This window comes from Castor canadensis, chromosome 10, assembly GCF_047511655.1.
Source record: "Castor canadensis chromosome 10, mCasCan1.hap1v2, whole genome shotgun sequence".
NCBI lineage: Eukaryota > Metazoa > Chordata > Mammalia > Rodentia > Castoridae > Castor > Castor canadensis.
Genome location: NC_133395.1, coordinates 115,954,718 through 115,980,742, shown reverse-complemented (window position 1 = coordinate 115,980,742; position 26,025 = coordinate 115,954,718). Strand labels below are relative to the sequence as shown.

Genomic DNA, 26,025 nt, shown 5'->3' with positions numbered 1-26,025 from the left:
TCATCAAGTTTTGATGGCTTTTCCACCAGGTAGAAAAGGAAAGTTTCCAGACTATCAAGACTGACATTTTTCCCTCAAACTTATTTGTTGGCTGAACAGAAAGGCTACACTTGGCCACCATGCAAATATTCTACAACTCAGCTATATCCCCAGCCCAACAGGCAACTTTTTGTTTTTAAGCTTATATTCTGTTTGTTTGGTTGGTTGGTTTGAGGTTTAATTTTGGGGGAGGGAAGGTTTGTTTTGTTTTTTCTGTGCTGGGGATTAAACCCAGACCCTTGAGCATGCTACACAAGTGCTCTGTCACTGAGCTACAGCTCCAGCTCCCAACAGGCAACTTTTGATTAAAATCAAATGATCTAATAAAAATGTCTATTAGGAGTTTTAACTGCGTTCACATTCTGTTACTCTACTTCTTGGACTCTATAACTAAGAACAAAAATTTATGCCCAAGCATTAATTCAGCCCTATTTATAAAAGCAAAACTTTGGAAAAACTCTAAATGTCCAACAATGGGAGCTAGGTGCAGTGCCATCACCTGTAGTCCCAACAACTCAGGAGTCTGAGGCAGGAGGCTCTCTCCAGCTAGCCTGGGCAACACAGCAAGACTTTCTCTCAAAACAGGGCAAAAAGTCTATTAAGTCAGCTAAGGAAACATGCAATCTTCACATTTTTTGTTCAAAATGTAATAACATGAAAATACTTAAGTCTTAATGTTAAAAGCAAGAAAAACTGTTATGTACACTATAACCTCAACTACATTAAAATATACTTAAGAAAAAAGACTAAAGAAAACAAACTGTTAAAAGGATTTGCTGTTGCTGTGTATATACTCATTTCTGCACCTTCCAATTTTTCTGAAACAATTATTATTTTTATAATCAGGGTCAAAAATTTTAAATAAACATACACTATCTACAATAACTAAGGTTCAGAAAAGTTGAGTGGCTTGCCTTAAAGCAAAAGCTACAAAGTGACAGTGAATACTGAAAGTCATCCCCTCAATCCTAAATTCAGAGCTTTCCATCCTGCCCACAGGTTCTACCTTCATGTAAATTCCAGTTGTGGTAACTATATTTACCAAATAAATACAAATAAATATTACCTAGTTCAAGTTCAGAAACTCAAAAGATATCAGTGGAAGCATGAAGCCCTGAGTTCAAACCCCAGTCCCACCAAAAAAGAAAAATAGATCAAAAGATATCAGTGTGGCTACATCATTAAAAATTATCATATGATACAAACTTATATGTAGAACGTTTGTAATACTGGAACTATTCTATGGAACTCGGGAGGAGGAAGAAGAAAAGAGAATGACAGAGCATCAACAATATCAAAATATGTAATATCTGTGCAGGCAGAGTATACAACAATATGTATTGAAAGCTGTTGAATAATGGGGGGATGGAGGGGAGAAGGGAGAGTACTGGAAGGGGTTGAACTGACCACAGTAAAGTATACTCACAGAGGGGATACATCGAGAAACTCCTTTGAAAGTTGGCTTCACAATTAATAACAAGATACAAGACTGTAAAGTAGGTACAGAGCGGGGGATACTTGTGGGAGGCGGAATGAAGGAGATGAGGGTGAGGGAATATGGTCGATTGGCTTCAGATACATACTGGAAATAGAATGATGAAACTTCTTGCAATTGCTTTAAGTAGGGCAGGGGTCAAGGGAGAGATGGTGGGGATGATCTAACCAATGTACAATGTAAGTCTATTAAGAATGGAATCCCTCCTATACAACGAATATATTTTAATTTTAAAAAATTACTATATGAGGCATGCTTGTCAAAAAAAAAAAAAAAAAAAGCACCTAATTCTCAAGTTGTGAACTGTAACAAGTACAAGGTTATCCCTGCCTTAAAAGTCATAGCTAGGGCACCACCCAAGCCCATTCTGAGCTGTTTATGGTCTTTATGGGTTATAAAAAACAGGCCAAGTAAGAGAAGGCACCTTGTTGAGTCTTACATAATAAAAAAAGTAAGATGGCAAAGTGCACCTAAGCAATACAACCCACAAAACTGCTGCACATCATCTGAAACAAACATAGTTTTCAACTTTATACTGAGGAAGTCATTAAGAAAAATATGAAACGGCTATGAGATAAACCAAAGTGTGGGTTTCTCTTTGTCAGCGTAGACGGGTAAGAATACATTACCAGCAAGCAACTGGCCTGTGCAGATAACACTGAAAAAGAACAAATCAGTTCTACAATCAGAGCCCGATTTCAACTTGGCAATTAAAATTGGCACACTATCAATCCATGGCAGAAGTGTCATCCAGGAAAAAAGGATGTAGCCCTTTCCTCCTTTCCTTTATTCGGGAGCCAAATTAAACTACAAAGACACACAAAATATGTGCAGTCGTATTTAGAAGTAAGCAATATTTCAGAAAATTTTCAACCTGGGTGGGATCCAACCAGCAACATCACTCCAAATCGCTTAAGTTAGAGCTTCCCCCACCTCTCAACCCCAACACTTTTTAATACAGCTCATCTCATTCTTGAGTAATAAAAAGATAGCAGAACTGTCTTAAGCTAGAGCACCCACACCAGCATCGTCCCCCACGCACACGACACAGGGCTTTTATTTTGATGAGTTTATTGGGGCCAGGTCCGCAGCCGTCCATCACACGCCATGCACGGCTCGAGTGACAGCGGCGGGATGGCTTTCCTGGAGCAGCCCTCCAGCACCTCCCGAAGAAAACCAGCCATTTCCTTCCCTAAAGCGCCGAGCCTCCAAAACCATTAAACAAGACCACCAGGTGTTCGCGCCTCCTGGATTTTCTCCGAAAATCATCGGCTCACAACACCGCGATAAAAACGGAACCTTCAGTCAAATAAAATGCAGACCGGCGCGTACGCGAGCGCCAGGCCCCATGAGAGACGACGACGGTGGCGGCGGCCGCGGCTCCGCCCGTGGGCCTCGGCCCTACCGCGCGGGCGCGCGCGAGCCTCGAGCCCGGCCTCCGCTGCCCTGGGCGCGGCCGCGGCGGGCGGAGGCACCTGGGTGGCGGGTGGAGGCGGCGCCCACCTGAGCCGGGGTGGACACCTGCGACAACGGCGAGGACCCCCTCCCCACCCCCACCCCAGGCCTGTGCTCGGTCCCCCGGCTCCCCCTCGTCTCCCACCGCCGCCCGGCGCTTCACCTGCGGGCTGTCCTCCAGCGTCTCTTCAATGGGCAGCTTGTCGATCCCCGGCATCGTGGCAAAGAGAGGGCGGCGGCAGGAGACGCGGCAGCCGCCCACAGTTCAGAGCGCCGGCCCGCCTGCAGCAGCTGACCCTAGCCCGCCCTCTCGCAGGCGCTACCACCGACGCCACCCGCGCCGCCCTCGCCAGGCGCCGAGCGGCCGCGCGGGAAATCCCGCCCCTCGGCCGCTTTGCCCCGCCTCCCAGCGCGCCTATTGGCTGGTCGCGACGCCCATCAGTGCTGCGAGACTGACGGGGAGGTTCCTTCCACGACGCTATCTCCTTGCGCGCGCGCGTTTGGGTGTAAGTCGTAGGGGACGTCTCCATCGTAGCTTCCCGGCGCGGGTAACCAAGGAGAACCTAGAGAACCACACTGGGGAATTTAGGGCAATTTTACTTCTCCTGCTACATATTTCGTCAGCAACCTTAGGAAAACCCCCACTGCTGGCGCCTTAGGTTCCTCAAATTATAACCTTCCCAACGCTGTCCGAAGCCTTAGGTCTTCACTCTCCTAACTCCCAGGTCTGGGAAGCCCCGAGGGTGGTCATTAACTGGGGTACATTTGTAGAGAGTAATCAGACACAAGACTATTTTTGTGGAACCCCAGTTAAAAGCCAGTAACTTTGTTGCTTGACATGCTGAGGTTGGGATTTCCATGCTTCTTTTACATCCCAAGAGAAGACGTCTTTTAAAAATCAGGACACACTGGTTAGTTATATGAGCAAGTGAGGAGTTTTTCTATTTGATCACAAAGTTTTGGAAGAGGCTTTTAAATAAAGCGTCTCAGCTGACAGTAAAGTGAAGATCAGGGAAGTTGGGGGGTTGACCCAACGGGGCTAGAGCCCTGTCCTTCCTCCTGCGCCTCCTCATCCATCTTCCCAAGCCTCGCACTCCCTCGTTTATTTCTCTGTAGAAATAATAACAAGCTTTCATCTGTATATAGAGAAAATCGCAAAAGAACTAGTGTTTTCCAAAAATCTCACCAGTCCATTCTATTTCCATTTAAAGAGTGGGATGCTGAGTTAAGGTTACGTGCTGCCTGGTTCCACGGACATATTGGACCAGTTCTAGCCACAGTGTGGACCAATCCAAACATGGTCGTGGGCTGTATTTTCCCACGATCTCTTAAAGGAAAGAATATTATATTTGAACAGTTTTATCAGGTAGACTGGTATTACAGTTTCACCGAATTACCTTTCGAGTTACAATCTGCATAAAAGCTCTCTCAGATTCTTTATCAACTAGTCAGTCTTCTGAAGAGATCTTTAGTTTTTTTGAGGAAGGTAATTTGGACTCTATTCTTACATTGTGATAAGGGTTCCCAGTTGTGTTACCGATTCTGTATCCTTGATAACTCTTTTCTACTTGCAGCACAAGCGCCATGCAACTTGGCTGTACAAAAGGACTTTCCAGGTAAGTGATCTTCTTGGTTGAACTGTGATTTCGATTTTAAGCGAGGAAAGATAATGCAACTGATAACAGAGTTACCCAGTTAACTTGGCCAAACCAAATATTCCAGTGAAAATTCTCTTTAACAGCTGAATTCTCTAGGTGTGATGTTATCATCAAGTTAAATATTGTGTATCTAGAGTATTCTCAAGAGGCTATTACATTATCAGAGAGGGTCAAGGAAGTCTTGCCAGGCTTAATTGGTAAAAATAAATAAATAAAAACAAGCAGGGTATGGTGTCTCACATATATAATCTCAGCTACTCTGAAGGCAGAGCTCAGGAGTGTCTCTGTTCAAGGCCAGCCTGGGCAAAAACTTATCAAGATCCCCACTTCGAACTGGCAGAGTGGCTCAAGTAGGAAGGGTGCTTGCCTAGCAAGTTCAAGGCTGTGAGTTCAAACACCAATACCACCAAAAATAAAAAAGACCACTTTAGCAGGGTGCTGGTGACTCACGCCTGTAATCCTAGCTACTCAGGAGGCAGAGATCAGGAGGATCAAGAGACCCTGTCTCACAAAAAAGGGCTGGTGGAGTAGCTGAAGCTGTAGCACCCGTCTAGCAAGCATGAGGCCCTGAGTTCAAACCCCAGTTCTGGAAAAAAAAAAAAAATCTCCATCTCAACCAGTAAGCTGGATATAGTGGCATGCGCCTGTCATCCCAGTTCTGTGGAGGCATAGGTAGGAGGATCATGGTCTGAGGCCAGCCCCAGACAAAAACTCAAGCCCCTATCTGGAAAAATAACTAAAGCAAAAAAGGGTAGGAGGACATGGCTCTAATGGTAGAGCACCTTCCTAGCAAGTGTGAGGTCCTGAGTTCAAACTCAGTGCTTAGCAATAATATTAATAATGATGATACATAATGAAAAGGCAAAAACAGGTTAATTTTCAATCAAGTAAAAAGGTGGTTTAGTCATATTATAAAGCTAGAAATAATCTTAAAGCACCTTCTATTTGGCTCCTGTAGCTTTAGATCACAATGATGTATACTCTGCTCTTCCAAAAATACGACTCTCCTATTTTAAAACATCTCTAAAGCTGCAAAATTCTGTCTCCTTTGATAACCACTTTAAGTTTAATCAGCCTAAGTTTTCTATAGCTGACCACACTCTGATCATTTTAAACCCATTTCCTTTTATGCAGGAAATGAGGCTTGTTCAGAGAAAGCCTCAGGGGTTACTAGACCAGGGGTTACTAGACCAGAGGTTGGATAATCTTTGGGCAGCTGGTTAATTTTATGAAAGGCAAGTCAGGATTAAGCAACATCCACCAAAGGATTCTTTGAGATGTTTCACATTTACAATCCACTGAGAAATTTCACACATGTAATTCACAACAAAAGGACATGCAATCTTGTAAATAGATTTGCTAATTATTAGTCTTTTAAGATTATATTTGGTCTTCACATAATTAGGTTTTTACATAATACTCCTTGAAGTTCTAGTCTGTGGTCTGTAATAGGAAAGAATCCAACAACCCAAATGATGCTGGTGTTTTACTTTTAAAATTTATTCCCTTAGGTCAGTGGTTTCCAAACTTAAGCATAAACAAAAATCATCTGGGGAGTTAGAATATAGATTGTTGTTAGAATATAGATTCCTGCAGCCTGGTAGAAAATTCTGCTATAGTAGGTCAGAAGTGGGGCTAGGAATCACTTCATGTGTGTCTGAAGCAAGTCATCCTTAAGCCACATGTTAGAAAAACTATTTCCAAGATAAGGTAGAAAATGACCATTTCTCTTTCCCAAATGAATTTGTATTTTAGAAAATTTCAAAAGTCAGGGCTAGGGGTGTAGCTCAGTGGTAGAATGTTTGCCTGGCATATGCAAGCCCTTGGGTTTCCTAACACCACATTTTAAAAACAAAACCAAAAAAAAAGTCATGTAAATATGTAGAAGAGGAATCTAGATTCTAGCTGAAGATGGTGAAAGGGGCACCATTTCTAGAATCTTCTAGAAAGCCTGGGAATCACCTACTCACAAATATCCTCTGAAAGACTCCATCAGTCTGAACTTCTGGGAAATTCATTTTTCTTTTAGAAGTACAATATATAATGTAAATGCTTCTGAATGTCACTCCTTAATGGGACTTACTTAACAGATAATTCAATTATTTTCTTTTCAACATCTAGCTAAGATAAACCAAATTCATGAAATGGGTATATTAGTTGAGAATTTGGGAACTCAAATTATTTTGAGACATTAGAACACATGACAGAGTCTGGGACACTGGGCAATTGGGAGGTAGAATAAAACATTCTGAGGAGTGGTTGCAAAATAGAGGAAGAACAAGAAGAACAACCAGTCCTTCCTTGTACCTCTGCAAGGCAAGTTTCTATAGCTTCTATTTTCTTGACTGTAAAAAGAATAAGACCTTAGTTCTAGGATAACTGTACATACTCTTGTTTCTTTTACATAGCCTGATTCCTTTTTGGAAGAAGAGGACATTAATAAATTAATTTCTCTGATCAGGCCAAAACTGTGACACAGCACTATGGTTTCCAGTTCTGGGGTAGATAGATGAGAGTATGAGTATGGAGCCAGCCTGTCTGACTTTGAATCCTGGCATTACCATTTTCTAGCTCTGTGATGTTAGTCAACTTACTTAACTTCTTTGTGTCTTTATTCTGTCATCTGAGAAATAAGGCTCAATTTTAGAAAATCTATATTAGAGGGTTGTTAAGATGATTAATGAGCTTTAGAATAGTGTCTAGATGAATAAGCATTCCACAAAAACCCAGCTAATTACCCTTTTCATTATATACTGCTAAATATTAAAATATTTAAATGTTCAGTGCCAGATGTCGTGGTGCCTCCCTGTAATCCCAGCTACTCAGGAGACTGAGGAGGGAGAATTGCCATCCATGGCCAGTCCCAGGCAAAAGCATGAGACCCTATCAAAAGGTGTGAGGGGCGTGGCTCAAGTGGTAGAATGTTTGCTTAGCAAGCATAAAGCCTCAGTTCAAACCCCAGTACTGTCAAAAAAAATAGATATTTTAATGTTTTCACAGCACCTTCCGCTTTCTTCATGTTTCCTTCTTTATCACATTTAAAGAAAACAATATTTTCTAAATCAGAAGATCATGCTTATTATCTCAGAGATTCTGATACTATTTTAAATATTACCATTAGCCTCGCTAATGTTTTATCTCTGATTTAGAGGCTTTTGTGGCCAAGCACCAAAATTTAAAATTCAAGAAATAAGCTGTTTTAGTCCATTTTGTATTGCTGCAGCTCAGTGCCACAGACAGTAATTTGTAAATTAGAAAGGTTTATTTGGCTCATGCTTCTGAAGGCTAGGAAGTTCAAGAGTGGGCAACCTTGTCTGGCAAGGTCCTTCAACTTTCCACGGTCTCAACACTGTCCAGGGCTCATGGTGAAACAGGACATCCTGGCTCAGGTCTTTCTTCCTGTCCTTCCAAGCCATAGCCCCACTGAATTAGGGCCTCACTGTTATGGCCTCATTTAAACAGCCAAAAGTCCCATCTCCACACACCATAGTTGAATACATTTCCACTCTTATAATACTTCACAATGGGGATTGAATTTCAACCTGAGTTCTGGTGGGAACTCAGCATGTGTATTTTGATAGTCTAGAGAAAAGTGTACCTCAGTTACCAAAACAGAAAAACTACTACCATATTGAGGAGTTTGGGTTTGGTTGGTTGTTGTTTTGGTGTGCTTAGAGGGGAAGTGTGGAGGTGAAAAGACAGTAATAATTATAGGAAGGAACAGCCAAGTCAGAAAAGAGGTTGCTGTTAGAGAATTCAGTATGTCCCATGATGGCTTAATCACTGAAAACATTTTCATCCTTACAGAACCACCCAGAACAATAAAAAAAAAAAACAAAAACAAGTAGCTGAGAATTGATTAAACCACAAATATGTATCTCATGGCTAATGCACATTTCAGGATTGATAACCGTATGTCCCTCCATGAACACTAGGTGGCATCATTAATTCAGTTTGGTGATCAAACTGCTACTATCTCCATTCAACAAATATTTTTTACAAAATAAGCAAAATATTTTTTTTAAAGAGAAAGACAGTGAAAAATAAACATAAGTAGTATTAGAAGTGTGGTATATTAGGAGATGTTAAGAGCAGGAAATAGAGTGGAAAATGGGATGAACAGGCTCTTCACGGTAGGCTTCATTGAGAAGGTGACTTCTGAACAAAAACCTGGAAAAGTCAAGGAATGAGCCTGGGGACATCTGAGGAGAGAGCATGCCAGTAAGAGGGACCATTAGGGTAGAGGGCCAGAGCCCTAAGGCAGGAGTGACCTGGACTGATTCAGGAATTGCAGAGACTAAGGGAGCAGGGAGGAAGAGGAAGCCAAATCAAATTTGTGACCTACTATGATGACTTTGGCTTTTCTGATTTTGGCAAAAACAAAAAAACAAACAAACAAAACTGAAATAGATGTTGTAATTTGAAACAAATGCTGAGGAAGATAAGTGAATTGGCAATATAAGATATCATAAATTATAGGCAAATTAACATTGTCATTTTTGTTTGGTAGTTTTTGTTTTTGATTTTTTAAGGCAGGGCCTTGCTAAGTAGCCCAGGCTGATCTTGAGGAACTCAAGATCCTCCTGCCTCAATCTCACATTGCAGGATTATAAACTTGTGCCCACTCTGCCCCAGGGGAATTGTCTTAATTAAACTTGGTAGTTTATTTTATATATATATATATATATATTGATTTAAAGGAAAAAATTCAAATTACTGGCTTAGCCAAACAGCATTCAATAAACGGACCAAAAGCTATAAAGGGCATTATTTGTGAATGACAATTGGTGAAACTTGAATGGGGTTTGATGATGGTATTGATGTGTCAAATATTAATTTCCTGCCTTTAATGATTTTGTTGTCATTGTTAGGAGGAAGTCATTGTTTGCAGGAAAAACACTAAAGTATTCAAGGATGATATGGTTGCAGAGATAAAAGGTTTTTGTATTATACTTGCAACTATTCTTTAAGTTTGAGATTGTTTCAAAATTAAATAGAAAATATTAGAAATTAAAATGAAGCTGGGCATGACTCACACCTGTAATCCCAGCTACTCAGGACTCAGAGATCAGGAGGATCTTGGTTTGAAGCCAGCCCAAGCAAATAGTCCACCGGACTGGTGGGGTGGCTCAAGGTATAGGCCCTGAGTTCAAACCCCAGTACTACAAAAAAAAAGAAAAGAAAAGAAAACTGGAGCATAACTATTATCTTGAATAGATCAATGAGCATGATATATTAACTTTTTTGTTTTTCTCTTAAAATTTTCCAATTTTTAAAGAGACATTCATTAGTGAATAGGTGTCCTGGCTGAAGAAGAGATTGGAAGACACTGTGGGTCCTGGAAATGGATAAGACCTCTAGGTACTCAAAGTAAAACATTTCAAAGATTGTTTCTGCTCTTTTCTGCTCCTGACCCCAAAACAATACCAGTTTTTTTTTGAGGACCAACATGTGGCTGAGAATCCTCAGGGTAGTACCTCTGAGGAAGGATCCAGTGTTAACCATAGCAGCTGCCTTACTTGATTATAACCTTTACATTTATTTTAAGACAATTCCACGAACATCTGAGTTGCTGGGTTTCTAAAATAAGGTTATTTTCATTGTATTCTAGTATGAAATGATCTCATTTATTTAGGTTATATTTGGAGTTTTTGAGGGAAGGAGTTTGAATTCAGGGCCTCACGCTTGCTAGGCAGTTGCTCTACCACTTAAGCCACTCCGCTAGACCTATTTAGGTTATGTTTGAGAGGTATATGATAATAATGTTTACTATTCTACATAAAGTTGCCCCCTGAAGTATTTTTAGAATCTTTATCATGTATTACATTCTGCCAATTTTGGCCATAATTGGAACTTTAATTCTGAAGTAATTCAGTTTGCTAAAATTCTTGCTCATTTGTTTATATAATTAGAAATACAGTTTGTAAATGATAACCCCTCCTTTGTCTATAGTCCCTTCTTAGTTAACAGTACCATCATCCATCTGGTTTTCTAAGCTAGAAATATGGGAATATCACTTTAACTATCTCCCTCCCTTCATCAGATAGATAGATACACACACCTGATTGAATTTAAATTATGTTCCTTGTCTTGATCGTTTCTTAAAACATATTTGCTTCATGATCTCTCTGGAAAAGCCTTAATAATAAGATCAATAACAGTAACCATTCCACCAGCTTCGTGTGAAGGGTTTTCCAAGATAGGGTCTGGTGAACTATTTGCCCAGGCTGGCTTCAAATTGGGATTCTCCTGATCTCTGCCTCCTGAGTAGCTAGGATGACAGGACGGGAACCCCTGGCATCCGGCAGAGTTAGGGTCTTAACGACTGTTCAGTCCTGCTCAGTCTCACTCAAACCAATTTGGACTCTTTCCTGCTCCTAGAGCCTCATGTGTATACATCTTTAATTTCTTATATTGTTATTGTGTATGCACTTACTGGTATTCCTAAAAGACTAAAAAAATTATATTATTTATGTTTACAAAAGTCACGAGATGCCAGGCACTGGTGACTCACACTTGTAATCCTAGCTACTTGGGAGTCTGATATTGAGAGGATCGGGGTTCAAGGCCAGCTTAGGCAGAAAGTTTACAAGACCCCATCTCCAGGATAACCAGAGCAAAATGGACTGGGGTGAAGCCTTGAGTTCAAACCTCATCCCCACCAAAAAAAAAAAAAAAAAAGAGCAAAGACTAAAATGTTTTATGAATGTTATAAATAAAACAAACTTATTCAAATAACCTTTATTTAACATCTCCCATATACAGGCTGCGCTGAGTACAAGGAGAGAGAGAAACATGTATGAAACAGTTCCTGTTCTCCTAAACCTTGTAATTATTGGGAAAAATACATGTATCTCTGGTACCAGCAAGTGCCACAGGAATGACAAGAGTGCTGCAGATTTGAATTGTGTAACATGTCTCAGGATTTTAAACCCAGATTTTTTAGATTGATACTCCATTTCATGTTTTATTAAATTTTAGTTCCACAATGGCATAATACCTTCTAATTTTCAGACTGTCCTAGAGTGATGCTTGTTCACAGAAAACTGAGATTACTCTTTCACATTGAAACACAACAGTAGCAATGCTCAGCCTACAGCATTTAAATTGTACAATTTACACATGCCACCTCTCGTTAGTCCCATCCTTCCAGCCGTTCACTCTCAGCAAATATTTATTGAATGTCTCCTTTGGCATTGTGTCCATTCTAGAAAACACTGGAGGAACAGCAGTAGAAACCAAACCTTTATGTTATTTATTTACTTTGGTGCTGGGATTGAACCCAGGGCCTTGCATACGGTAAACACACACTCTACTACTGAGATATACCCCTAGCCCCAATAGAAACCACATTTTGACATTTAAAATACTGAAAGTCTTTTTTTTTTATGGTGCTGGAGTTTAAACTCAGGGCCTCATACCTGCTAGATTTGCTAGGCAGGCGCTCTACCATTTGAGCCATTCCACAAGCCCTGAAAGTCTTAAATCAGGCAATTCCTATGCAAAAGAAAGAAAGAGGCAAGTGTTACTAAAATTTTGCTTACTGCTTATCTTTCTTTTTGTGCTAGCAAACCATTTGTATAATTGTATGGCTAGTTTATAGAAATCTCTGACAAAAACCCTAAGACCTTGAGCATACTTCCTGATGTGTGATGATTTTTGTCTTCTTTTTGGTTCTGGGGATTAAATCCAGGGTCCTGGACCTCCTAGGTAAGCACTCTACCATGCCACAGCCCTTGTTTTGTATTGTTATTGTTGTTATTTACCATACATTAGTTGTACAGGGGCCCAGCCTTTGGTTTATATTTTGTTTTTGAGATATGCTCTCTCACTAACTTTGCCCAGGCTAGCCTCAAACTCAAGATCCTCCCACTTCCATCTCCCAAGTAACTGGATTACAGCCATGTCACCACACCAGGCCCTGATTTGGGTCTTAATTGAAAGGCATAATTTAAAAATAAATTTTTATCAGCCAGGCACTGATGGCTCACACCTGTAATCCTAGCTACTTAGGAGGCTGAGATTGGGAGGCTAATGGTTTGAGGCCAATCTGTGCAGAAAAGAAGTTCATGAGACCTCGTCTCAATGAAAAAAAGTTTGGCATGGTGTCATGACTGCCATCCCAGCTAGGGTGGGAAGGGTAAAATAGTTGGATCATGGTCTAGGCTGGCCTGAGCAAAGAGCAAGACCCTAGCTCCAAAATAACCAGAGCAAAAAGATCTGGAGTCATGGCTCAGGCAGTGAAGCACCTGCTTTGCAAGCTTAAAACCCAGATTTCAAACCCCAGTACAGTAAAAAAAGTCATCATCAAAATCTGGGTGAATTTCCAAGTTAATAAACCAAGACAAAACACAAACCTTTCATCTTGAACATTTATACGATTAAAATATAGACTTTCCGATTTTGTTATTCCTAAATGTCCTCTTCAAGGTCAGTCTGTCACTCTTTATTTCTCATATCAAAATGTTGAAAGATATTGGTTATTTATCATATGCAAGATTTTCACAGTCTTTTCCTTAATTGACCAGTCTACATCGTGAAATCATTGGTGAAGATTTACATGGCCATTAATTGATAAAGTCAATAGAACAGAGAATTTGGAGACAGAAACTGCAAATCAAAACTCTGCCGCTTTCTAATTAATGACTTATGTACATTACACTCTTGATTTCTGCTTTCTCAGCTATGAAATAGTAGAGGATTTGTGTAAAGATTAAATGCAAATATGCTAAAATGCTTTAGTAGCTATAAACCACTGCAGATATTTTGTGTTTGTATTCATTGTAACATTATGCTAAATAACTAGCATTTATTAGAAACCAACAGTAGACATATGTTTTGGTTTTTGCCGTGCTGGGGATCAAACCTAGAGCCTTACGCATGCTAGGCAAGCCTCACCCCAGCCCAGATAGTGTTAATTATGAAACACCATTCTTGGGTCAATAAAAACTAAGAGATCTGTTTTCATCATCAGTGTTTTCCGCATTGCCCAATTTTAGAACAGCATTGTCCAACAGAGCTTTCTTCAGTGATAAAAATGTCCTTTGTGCTATCAAATACAGTACCAGTAGCCATCTGTGACTATCTAAATTTAATTTAATTGAGTTTAATTTAAAAGTTATTTTCTCAGTTTCACTGACCCCATTTCAAGTGCTCCTTCACCACATGTGGATAGTGACTCGCACTTCAGATAGCTCAGATAAAGAATACTTCCATCATCTCAGAAAACAAAACTCTGGCATTAGTTCTATTGGTCTAGAAGTATAGAATAATATTGATTCATAGTGATGACAGAAACATCATCTATCTATCTGTCCATTAATCCATTTTATGTTTTATGGATTTTAAAGTAAGTTATAGAAATCAGTACACTTCTCAGCATATATTACATTAACTTGTTTGTGCTTTTGTAGATAAAATGTTAGGTTCAGGGCTGGTAGAGTGACTCAAGTGGTAGAGAACCTGCCTAGCAAGTGTGAGGCCATGACTTCAAACCCCAGTGTCATCAAAAATATATATATATTTGTTAGGTTCAGAGAAGTGAAAAGTCACTGAGTACTAATCAGTGAGAATTGACAAATGCATACACCTCTGTAATACAAACTCCATCAAAATACAGAACATAAGAGATACAGAAAATAAATACAAATTTTTTCATTTTTATTCACATTGAGTCTCTACTTCTAACCTCCCCAACCTTCTCAAGAAGGTGAAGACACAAAAAAATTCACCCTAATAGAAATGGGCACATCCCATTATTTCACAAAAGAGGAAAGGCATGCTGACCAACAGACATAGAAATATGGTTGTTTGTTTATTATTACTAAATGCCCAAATTTTCTTGAAGAAATGCAAAGAAGGTAATTATTTTGTTTACCAGATGGGCAGTAGTTTAAAATGTTTATAATAAAGAGTATTTGGCTCATGCCTATAATCCTAGCTACTCAGGAGACAGAGATCAGGAGGATCGCTGCTTGAAGCCAGCCCGGGCAAATAGTTTGTGAGACCCTATCTCAAAAATACTTAACATAAAAAGGACTTGTGGAGTGGCTCAAGGTGTAGGCCCTGAGTTCAAGCCCTGGTACAAAAAAAACAAAACCCAACACAAAACAGGTCTGGTGGAGTGGCTTGAGTGGTAGAGCTGTCTTGCCTATAAGTGTGTAGCCCTGAGTTCAAGCCCTAAAACTGCCAAAAAAGAGAGTGTTGGCCAGGGTATGGATAAGAACATATACATGACTGTCCATAATGATGCTTAATTTATTCACTGAGTACATTCCAAAAATAATGTGTATTTTCATTTGGTAAGTTCCATTTGGTTCTTTAAAAGTCTTTCTAGTCATTCCTGATCATTTCATTTTGCTTGTCTCTATGTATGATTTTTACCATTAGTTCCTTAAACTTCCATTTATAGCTATTCTATATTCCATACCTGATAACTTGAGCAGCATCTGAATTTCATCTTATCTGTTATTAGTTAGAATATAGACTTGACTGCTATAACATAGAAACCCCAAATAACAAGATACATTTATTTTCTGTCCGTCATTGGTCCAGTACTGATATGGAATGTCCAGCCCACAATCAACAGGGTTCTAAGCTCCCTTCTCTCTTACTATCTTTCACTTTCCACCACTTGTCCATAGTCCTCAAGCAAAAAACAGTAAATGGGAGCAGGAAGGGCACACCTTACCTTTTAGTAGCTGAGTGTAAAACTTACATACATTGCTTCTGCTCATATTTACCCCACAGGTAATAGGGGGAATATGAAATCACAAGACCACACCAACATGCAGGACAATCTGGGAAATGTAGTTATTAACCTTTACCTAAAAATTACATTGCTGTTGATGGACTGTAAATGGCTATAGGGAGACAACTAACAGTCTCTGCTGTGGGTTGCAAATCTCATCATTTCTGCTTTTTCCCCATGGTGGCTGGCCTCATGTGTTTGATAGTCTATGATTATGAGCTTATGTTTGCTTATTCTTGTAAGAGTCTGTGAACCTAAATCAGGGATGTTTTCCTCCAGAGAGAGTTTAATCTGCTTTTGCCAGGAACCAAGAGGTTGGTGGTCCTGGTCCAAGTAAGTGAGTGTCTTCAGCTCAGCTCCCTCACCTGCTGCCAGTCTGAGAGTTATTATCCTAATTTCAGTGATGCTAAAGGTATTTGTCCTTGGAGGGTTTTTTGAATCCATGTTTACTATTTGGTTATTTATCCCATTTCTGATTTCATTTCTTGGTTGTTGGATTTTCTTTTGGTTTTATTTGATGAACAAACAAAATTTCTCTTACTTGTTGGAATTGTAGCAATACATCTAAGGTATGTTTTATCTAGAATGTAGTTGTGTTGTGATAGAGAGTGTTTTAAGGAATATGGCCCTGCACAGTGCCAGATCAGAAGTGTTCCATTCACTCTTCAATTTACTTCAAGTCTGGCTTTGTCTCTACATTTCAAGCTTGCCACGGTTGTCAATAACCTTCTTATTAACAAGCCAAGTGGATACATTTCTGCCTTCATTTTAACCTCTGGGCAGCATGGACACAGCTGGCCATTCATTCTTTCACCTCATGTGAGCCAAGCACTGTTTTGAATGCTGGGGAATGAAGAGAATAGATAAAAATCCTAACAAGAGGAAACAGACAATATACAGTAAACATAAACAGATGAAATATGGTAAAATGTGGTAAGTGCTATGGAACAAAAATTGGAACAGGGCAAGAGACATGAGTGCTAGGAAGAAGGTTGCAATTTAAAAAGGGGCAGGAAAGGTAAGCCTCATTGCAGTGGTAACATTGGAGCAAATACTTGAAAGAGGTGAGGATACATAGGGATGAACATTCCAGATATTGATGACAACCATTGTAAAGACCTTGAGGCAGGGTTGTGTGTGGTGCTTTCTTAAAGAGGAGAAATAGAGCCAGGCATGGTGACTCACTTCTGTAATCCCAGCTGCTTGGGAGGTGGAGATTGGGAGGATTAAGACCAGTTTAGGCAAATAGTTAAGGAGACCCTCATCTTAATCAATAAGCCAGGCATGGTAGTATATGTCTGTACCTACCTACCTACAGCTACACTGGAGGCCACACATAGGAGGATCTGAGTCTGAAGCTAACCCTAGGCAAAAAATGTGAGACCCTACCTGAAAAACAGCTAAAGCAAAAAAGGACTGGAGGTCAAGTGGTAAATCACCTGCCTAAGCAAGCACAAGGCCCTGAGTTCAAACTCCAGTACCACACTAAAAAAGAGAGAGAGAGAAGGAATAGTCCAATGTGGCTAAGCCTGAGCTGGGAGAGAGTAGTAGGGAGATAAGATTAAGTAGGTAAGGAGAGCTGCAGATCCTCTAGGGTCCTACAGGCCAGGGTAAAGATTTTGACTTTTACTTAGGTAAAGAGCCATTTTTTGAGCTGAGTTGCAACATGAACTGACTTCTGTTTTTAAATGCCCCTTTCTGCTGCTGTGTTGATAGAAAACCACCGGGGTTCAAGGGTGGAAGCAGGGACCACTAAGGACACTGTTGTCGCCATCTTTCCCTTGGCAATTTTCCTTGCTGTGTTTCCTTGCCTCCATGTTTTCCTCCTGCCTTAGTTGCTCCTTCTGTAGTGCTACTTCTCCAACCTCCAGATGTAGGTGCCAACATTTGTCCCACCTCCCCCTATCTGAGACCCTTCTTGTCCCCAGCTCCATTCTCTGGGTGACCTCATGCACATCTACGGCTTTTAAGACCATCCTTTTTCCAGTGATCACAGACAGAGCTTCAGCCCTGAGCTCAAATTTGTATATCCAGTAGCTACTTGCTATCCAAACTGGAGCTCTTCATTTCTTCCCAGTCTTATCCTCCCCAGCCCCCCTTTCCACACCCCAGTAAATGGCACTGCACTTACTCAAAAAACAGAGCTATTCTTTTTCCCTTCTTTCTTTCTTCCTTTTTTTTTTTTTTTCTTCTTTAGTGTACTCAGGCTTTGTGCATTTGCTAGGCAAGTGCTCTTCATCCCCAGAGTCATTCTGTTTTGGTTGATTGGTTAGTGAGTTTATTTTATTTTTTGAGACAGGATCCATGTGGCCCAGACCTCAAATTCATGATCCTCCTGCCTCTGCCTCCCAAGTACTGGAATTACAAGCCTGCACCACCACACCTGACCAGAGTCATTCTTAATGCCTTTGCTTTTCCATCTCCATATCCAGTCATTTACAAAACATGTTTGTTTACTCCTGAATTACAAGTTGTTTTTTCCAAAATGTTATGTGTAAAAAATCTCAAAAGTCCCAGTGGCTTAAACAATGAATATTTTTCTCACAAAATTGCAGGTCAGTTGGTGTTTGTCTGAGCTTGACTAGACTCAGCTGACTTAGCTGTAGGCTGCAGGATGGGTTGAGGTCTGATCCATGTATGTTGATTTGAGCTGAGGCTGAAGGACAGTAGTTAGTAGCTACCCCAGGGATGGTGTCATAGTGATGTCAGAAGCCCAAGAGGGCAAACCAATCATGTTGATACATTTTGAACTTCTACTCATAACTCTTTTCAGTGACTGAAGAAAGTCACATAGATAAGCCCTAAGTCAAGAAGTGTACTCTGTGTTTTCCACAAAGCCACAGTAAAAGAATTGGAACCAATTATTCAGTTATTCGGTCTCCTGCAACCTCCTGATGAATCACACCTCTCTCCAAACTCCCTATTGCTTTCTCTAACAACCATCATCTCTGGCTCACATCTAAAGCAAAGCCTAACACATAGTATTATGCTCAGTAAATATGTGTTAAATAAATGACTGCCAAGCGATCTCCCTGGTTAGACTCTGTCCTTTCTAATGCTTCTACACAAGGCAGGTAGAATAAGGTGGGTGTTTTTCAATGCTAGGGATTAAAGCCAGGTGTTCCACATGCTAGGCAAGTGCTCTACCACTGAGCTACACCCCCAGCCCCAGAGTGAAGTTTTGTTTTGTTTTGTTTGTTGGTACAGGGCCCAGAATGAAGTTTTGAAAACATAAATCCTATATCAGTCCCAGCATTTAAGCCCCACCCTGGCTTCCTGTGGCACTGGAATTCCATGCCATAGTCTTTATAAAGACAGTCTGTTATCTAGCCTGCACTCTCCAAGTGCATCTGGTATTGCTAACTCCACTCTAGCTACTTCCTTTTTCTTCCTCAACTGTCCTAAGTGTTTTGCAACTACAAGACCTTTGTACTTGCTCTTTCCTTCATCTGTAATGCTTTTTCTCAGGCATACCATTCTCATTCTCAGCTTCAGCTGAAATGGACCCTTGACCTTCCTGGACCACTGACCACCTCACTGTCCTCAAAGACATCCTCCCCCACTATGTTGCATCTCCATGACCTTGTTTACTTGTTGCAGTGTTTATTGCTCTTTGACATTGCCATGCTTTGTTCCTCAGAAATCTCAAGCACCTATTACAGTGTCTGGCCCCATTAAAATCCTTTGTGTGTATATATTAGAAAACATTTCTTCCACAGTTTTAGAAAAAGTCTTTCCTGCTTTCTATTTTGATCTGTTCGTTCATATATAAAATGCTGTTGTGTATATGCAAATGGAATCGGTGCAAGATGAATAAAAATCTTAGAATGTCCTTGTTAATAAAGAAGCAGTTGGAACTGAAGTTGCTTTAGAACATACTGCAGCTTCCTTGTGCCTTTGGCTATGAGGCACTAACCTGTAGGTTAAGAATCTCAGTAAGCCTTCTACCCCAGCACCTCCATCTACATAGCTCACCAGTTTCCTTTTCCCAGGCTTATCCTTGGCTAACTTGCTAGATGATTTACTTATAATTTTTAATTGTTGCCTGACTGCCAACCCTCAACCCTTACCTGCACTGTTGGAGCTTCATGAAGGCAAGGACACCATTCTGTTTTCCCTGGCTCAACCAGTTGTGGAATGAATGAATGTCTCACAGGAAAGAAAGAAGTCTGGGAAGGTCCTGAACTCTCTTCCTCCAAATCTTCCAGATTAAGGTTACCCCACCTTTGCACTGTCTACATCTTAATACACTACATTCAAAACCTCCATGAGGTGTGAATGCTTAGTGGTTTGTGCATCCTCAAAATGATTTGTATATGTATATTTATAAACACATCTTTCTGTGTGCCTGCTGGTGTTTTGTGTGTGAGAACCGTTGTTCACCTCAGAGCCTGCATGTGGAGCAATTTGCCTTAATACTTGTGATATCATGGTAGGATAAAATCTGATGACACTGAGCTCCATTGTGTAGAGGCTATGTCCTCTATGAGTGAAGACTGCTTTTCCTGAAGCAAAGTCGGGCAGTCATTTAAATGATGAAAAAACTGCCACTTATATTTATCTTCAAGAGGTAGTGGAGAGCCAAGTTCTGGTGGCTCACACCTGTAATCCTAGTTACTTAGGAAGCATAGATCAGGAGGATCATGGTTCAAAGCCAACCCCAGCAAATAGTTTGGGAGACCCTATTTCAAAAAAAGCCATCACAAAAAAGGGCTGTTGGAGTGGTTCAAGGTGTAGGCCCTGAGTTCAAACTCCAGTTCTGCCAAAATAAAAAAGAATGTACTGGAGCTGGGCATTGTGGTTCATATCTGTAATACCAGCTGCTCTGGAGGCTGAGGGAGGAAGATCAAGAATTCAAGGCCAGGAATGGAGGTATGACTCAAGCCATGGAGCACCTGCTTTTGCAAGCTTGAAGCCTTGAGTTCAAAAGCTGGTTCTATCAAGAAAAAAAAAAAGAAAAGAAAAGAAAGAGTTCAAGGCCAGCCTGGGTTACATAGTGAGACTCTGTCCCAAAAAAAAAGATTGTGGAAGAAAAGGAGCAAAGTGTAAGAACTGCAACTTTTACGCCCTTTTGGGAGAACAACCTCTCCAAAATCTTCCCAGTTAGCATCTACACTATTCACTTCATTTCCAGTTTTGCCAAGATTATGAAATTAAAATTGTCTATTCTTAGTTATTTTTTACAAGACTTATCATCCTCATGAAATCTACCCTCACCCCTAATCCCTCAACAGATTTAGCTCACTGATAGAGTTTGTGCTTAGCATGCTACAGATGCTGGATTCCATCCCAAGCATCAGAAAGAAAGAGGAGAGAGAGAGCAAGAGAGAGAGCTCGAGCGAGCAAGGAGGAAGGGAGGAGGGAGGGAGGGAGGAGGGAGAGGCAGAGGGAAGGAGGAAGGTGAGGGGAGGAGGAAGGAAAGGAAAAGAAAAGGTCAAAGAGGGGGATTTTTCTTTAGAAAGTGCAGTTATCTAAGGCTGGGGTTTAGTTCTGCAGTAGAGTGATTGCCTAGATTACACCAAGGCCCTGGGATTTGATCCTTAGACCATTAAAAAAAAAAAAGTGCAGTTAACTGTGATCTTTATTCTCTTTTAATTTGAACACTCAGGCTTTTAAATTGCTTGGAGGTAGTTACATATGAATCTTCATGTAAACTTGTATCTCTCTCATTTAAAAGGAGAGATGAAGGAAAGGAATTAGCCCATTAATTATTTAAAATACTTGGTGCAAGTGTTCCTGTGAATCAATCCAGGCTCTTGGAAGACAATTACACTCAGTGTTAATGCCATTGGCAACCTTTTCCAATATGCCGCACTCCAAATGCTATTGTGTTTTCATTGACAACATTCACTGTTACATATGCATATGAAAAACAGGCATTTTCATCAGAATTACCGTAATAGCATTAAGAGATTATTATTTTTTCCAATTTCCTTGGAAGAAAATTCACTTAAATTAGATTACTTACTACTTGACTGCTCTCCTATCTTGCCTGTAAGTTTAGGTAACTGGAGTCCATGAAAGTATAAACTTCAAAATAAAAAGCATGATTTTATACATTGATGGTTTCAAATAAAGGAGGAGTGCTATGTTTGTGCATCACTTCTTTCCAGAAAGTTAAGTCTGTGTTCTGCTTAGGAGAGATAACACTTTTTGTCCCTGTAGGTGGCCCCCTGGCGTAGCCATTAGCTGCTAATTACTTGCAAACAAATAAACAATTAACTCCTCAAACTGCTGGCTGGGCAAATGTTCATTGACATGCTAAAACCTTCTAAAACAGGATTTCAATTAGTGACGTTCCAAATCCAGCCCCTTGTCAGTGAAGCTATAAGGTGAACTGCAGGAAAGTCCTAGCCCTGTACACGTGGGGCCCAGCCACACAACAGGAGTATGTCTCCCAGCCTTCAGGAAGGTGCTCAGCTTGGGGAACGAAAGCCTTCGCCCTGCTCCTTTTCCATTGAGAGCATTTTAGGACTGGATCAGAAGAAAGACTGCGTTCCATCAGTGAAACCCCACAGGCCCTGGGCAGACACTTGCGACTCCTCAGGTATGCCACAACTTTAATTGTAAACTCTTTTTAATTTCATTTGAGTTTTTAGTGTGTCCTTCGCTGCAGTTAGAATAGAAACTGTGGTGTCATTCAGTTACATAACTGAAGCATCTAGCACTTGTAATGCCTCCAGCTGCGTTCTGTGGGATAGAATGTGTGCCTCTGAGTGGGTATAAGTTCACTCAGGAAATGCCAAGAATCTACATTTACTTCAAAAGATCTCTTTCCATGCATATTTGGCACTCAGTTGTTCTAAATTCATTTTCACTGACAAATAAATGTTCTCCATTGCCAAGGCAGGATCTTCATTTTGTTTGGCTTTTGGATTGATGAGGGCAGTTCTTTTGAGAAACCCAGAAGGATTCCACTAAGAAACTTAAAAACAAGTTACTGAAATTATTTCTTAGAGAACTCTGTAGGATACAGAATTGACAATCTAAGAGAGGGTCTTTTCTGATTTTAGGGAAAGATGGTAACCTGTGCCCACATGTCCCGAGTTTTCCCAGTGGGATCTCCTTTCCTTGTATGATGGACCACCCAAGGCCAGAAGAAAAAGCTTGGAAATTTGAAAATTGCTTGTCAGCCTCAGAAAGACTATCTTTGAAAAAAGAGATGAGTTGGTACAGAGGCAGGAGACCAAGAACTGCTTTCACCCCAAACCAGGTGGGAAGATTTTTTCATGCAGTAATGATAATACAAAGGCTTTAACTGACACCCTGTTGAGCACAAGCCTATTCAACTGGGGTCCCAGTTTAGAACCCTTTTAATTAGAACAATGGACTATCATTCTGGATAGTCACTTTTTTAAAAAGGCAGATTAATTGCCCAAGGTTTAAATACAATTTTTGTTATACAGATTAAAGCCCATTTTTATATGGACTATCAACACTTTGAAAAGTATTTCCTTATTCTAGGTTGAAGTATTGGAAAATGTCTTTAGAGTAAACTGCTATCCTGGCATCGATATCAGAGAAGACTTAGCTCAAAAACTGAATTTAGAGGAAGACAGAATCCAGGTAACTTTCAAATTTAGTTGATATTTATGATGATTGAACTGGTAAGAATAATAAAATGTTTCTGATACTTATTTTATTTTTCCTTAATTTTAGATTTGGTTCCAAAATCGGCGTGCAAAGCTGAAAAGGTCCCATAGAGAATCACAGTTTCTAATGGCAAAAAAAAATTTCAACACAAATCTCCTGGAATAGAGAAAGCTAAACATGTGAAATTATTTTCCAGTCATAGAACATGGAGGATCGATGGAAATAGCAAGTGTTCAAAATATGAGGTTTTCCTTCCTGCAATTAATCTGAATATTGTCTTTTAAAAAATATGTTGTAAATAATTGTGATTATAGCATGTTATATATCATATTTGGGCACTTTTCAGTTACAATAAAAAAACTTTTCCTATATATTTTAAGAAATGTTTTCAGAAAAAATAGCTATTTTTTAACTGAGCAAAGTTAATCTTAATAAATTAGTGTACTAAAATCAGTCAACTCATGACTAAGTGATTCCACAAGCTAGATTCCATTTACAAATTATTTCAAGTAAAATAATCCAAAAATTAAGGGCATAATTTATTTCAGTTAGTTTCCTTCAAACATATTTTCAAATGTGATTATACTTGACTATATTATAGAATATGACTTATTTGTGAATTTCTAGCTTCTCTTGATCTACAGCATTAAGCAGTAAGAATTTCTCATCATGTATCAGAATGAATCCTTACTGTGTGCCAGTTTCTGTTTGATTCTTTCAAAGGGAAGTCAAAGTAGAAATAGAAAAGCCTCAGCTCTCACACCCATACCATTAGTACTGTAGCACACAGAAGAACTAAGCTGCAAATCAATACAAATATTTAAGTAGTTTTCTAGTTCATTATGTTGTGCTCAACTCTCATTCCTTTATGTGATATTGATCATCTGGATTATATCTATTTCTAGTTTAATGTCTTCCAGTCTACTGTACATTTTGTTGCCATGTTGTGTTAACGGAAAAGGTGGTATAACTGACCTGCCTTTTCTATGTGCTCTAACACAGTCACTGAAAACAGGGAGCTGCTTCTTCTCTTCCCTCACCTGGCAGAATGGGTGACTCCCCTTCCCTCAATAAAGATATTTTTACTTCAAACACCCCCCCCCGCCCCCCAAAAATAAAAGAAAGAAAGAAAATAGTCGGGGAACTTTCTAAGCAACAAAACAACTTTCCCATTGTACCTGCCACATAACATGGGTTGGAAGGGAGTCTTCTCCACTGTAAGGAAATCTGGGTATTTATTTTTTAGTTAATGGAAAATCCAACTGTGGGGGAAAGGAGAGGTGTTTGTTGGTTGGTTTTACTGATGTTACCTTGAGGACTCTGTCCAGTGAAAGCCATACTTCAACTTTCTCCATTTGAGTTAAATTTTCCCTTGCTTTCCTTTTCTTTCTTCCCTAATCCTCTGTCCTTCCTCTCTCCCAATATTGATCAGAGCAAAGGTTCTCTTGGAATTATTAATTCTATGACCACTACACATTTCTCTGGAATTTTGTTCCTTTTTCTTTAAACTACAGAAAGTTTGTCTTTTATTTCCAAAGAAAAGCAGCCTACCTTGGAATTGAGAGTTTTTTAAAATCATTTACCGAGAGCACATTTACTTGGGGTAGAGAGCTCTGTGTCCCAACCACCTGACAGTTTCACTGTTGCAGAGATAGAGAAAGAGAAGCAGGACCACAAGGCAAAAGCAAGGCCAATCTTCTAAGGAAGACTGGGTCACTTTTTTCCAGTCTAAAGAGCTGCTTCCCTTAGTTATAAAATTGGAGCACTCTATGCATTATGTTAGTCAAAACTTACCTACCAGGAGCTTTCTTTGCTCTTTATTAGGTTCCTATGAAATCGTTACGTTAGAGGACTGGAAATTACCAGGAAAAGGCCTTAGCAGAGTGGTTTGGGAGGGGAGGGAATGTCTTTTATTTTAATCCCCAAAATAATTTATATATCGTACACAATTTAAGCACTATAGAAGTAAAATCTCTCTCAAACTTTATCCTTCAGAGATAACCATTCATTATTAAATATTTTATAGATCTTTGTGTGTGTGTGTGTGTGTGTGTGTGTGTGTATACCTATGTATGTATATACTTGCTGGGTCTATTTTTTTTTTTTTTTTTTTGAGGTACTGGGGCTTGAACTCAAGGCCTTCTCCTTGAGCCACTCCTCCGCCAGCCTTATTTTTATGAAGGGTTTTTCAAGGTAAGTCTTCGTGGAATATTTGCCTAGGCTGGCTTCGAACGGCAATCCTCCTGATCTCTGCCTTCTGAGTAGCTAGGATTACAGGCGTGAGTCACCGGCACCCAGCTATACTTGCTGTTTTGCTATTTTTTTTTAATATGATCACAACTCACAATCTGTTCTACATCTTTCTAATATCTTCCCATGTCAGAGTTATAGCATTTTTTCCTCAGTGTCTGCTCAGTTTATGATAAGATTTCAAGTCTTGCACAGAACAAGAAACTATAAAATAAATATTAATATTTGGGTATTTTCAAAGTAGTGCTTTTTACAAATTAGGATTTCAAAGAGAAATCATGGTTTGTCTGGAATGTATCTAGAGTTAAACCTAACCCCCAAATTCCCTGAGGAGTGTTAGGAGTTTGTAAAAAAAATTACAGAATTTAGAAAAAAAGAAAAACATCAAAGACATTGATCAATAGCCAATCACTTATTTTTTCAATTTATTAAAACTGATCATACATATAAAAAGTCTGGTGAGGAAAGAAACAGTATCTCCACAATTCTCTCAGTATTTTCCAGCAGCAAATTTTGTTGCTGGGATTTGAACTCAGGGCTTCACATTTGCAAAGCAGGCACTCTACCTCTTGAGCAACACCTCCAGTCCATTTTACTCTGGTTATTGTGGAGATGGGGGTCTTATGAAATATTTGGCCTGGCTGACCTTGAGCTGCTACCCTCCATATCTCAGCCTCCCAAGTAGCTAGGATCATAGGTGTTCATTGTTGCATCCAGTAACAGTATCATGTAGCTGATTTATGTGGTCCTAAAATTCAACTTTATGTATAACTGAAGTTACATAT

At 39.8% G+C, this 26,025-nt stretch overlaps 2 protein-coding genes across 3 annotated transcripts in view; one reads left to right on the top strand and one right to left on the bottom strand.

The window, feature by feature from the left end:
* The window catches only part of Appl1 (adaptor protein, phosphotyrosine interacting with PH domain and leucine zipper 1), a 36,330-nt gene extending 32,988 nt beyond the window's left edge, over positions 1-3,342 (bottom strand). The window contains exon 1 of the mRNA XM_020156507.2: positions 3,153-3,342. Coding sequence (XP_020012096.2) covers positions 3,153-3,206 — 54 coding nt within the window. The 5' untranslated portion in view covers positions 3,207-3,342. The remainder of the gene's footprint in view (positions 1-3,152) is intronic.
* A 40-nt stretch (positions 3,343-3,382) lies between these two features.
* Positions 3,383-23,585, top strand: Hesx1 (HESX homeobox 1). 2 transcript variants are annotated; one of them, XM_074044020.1, is made up of 6 exons: positions 3,383-3,495; positions 4,564-4,605; positions 21,678-21,944; positions 22,411-22,610; positions 22,862-22,963; positions 23,057-23,585. In XM_074044020.1, the coding sequence occupies exons 3-6, from the start codon at positions 21,788-21,790 to the stop codon at positions 23,153-23,155; spliced, it is 558 nt and encodes a 185-aa protein (XP_073900121.1). In that variant the 5' UTR covers positions 3,383-3,495; positions 4,564-4,605; positions 21,678-21,787; the 3' UTR covers positions 23,156-23,585. The 2 variants fall into 2 exon arrangements, with proteins under 2 accessions (XP_073900121.1, XP_073900120.1); XM_074044019.1 differs by having other exon boundaries at positions 3,428-3,495; positions 21,799-21,944.
* Positions 23,586-26,025: the final 2,440 nt, after the last annotated feature.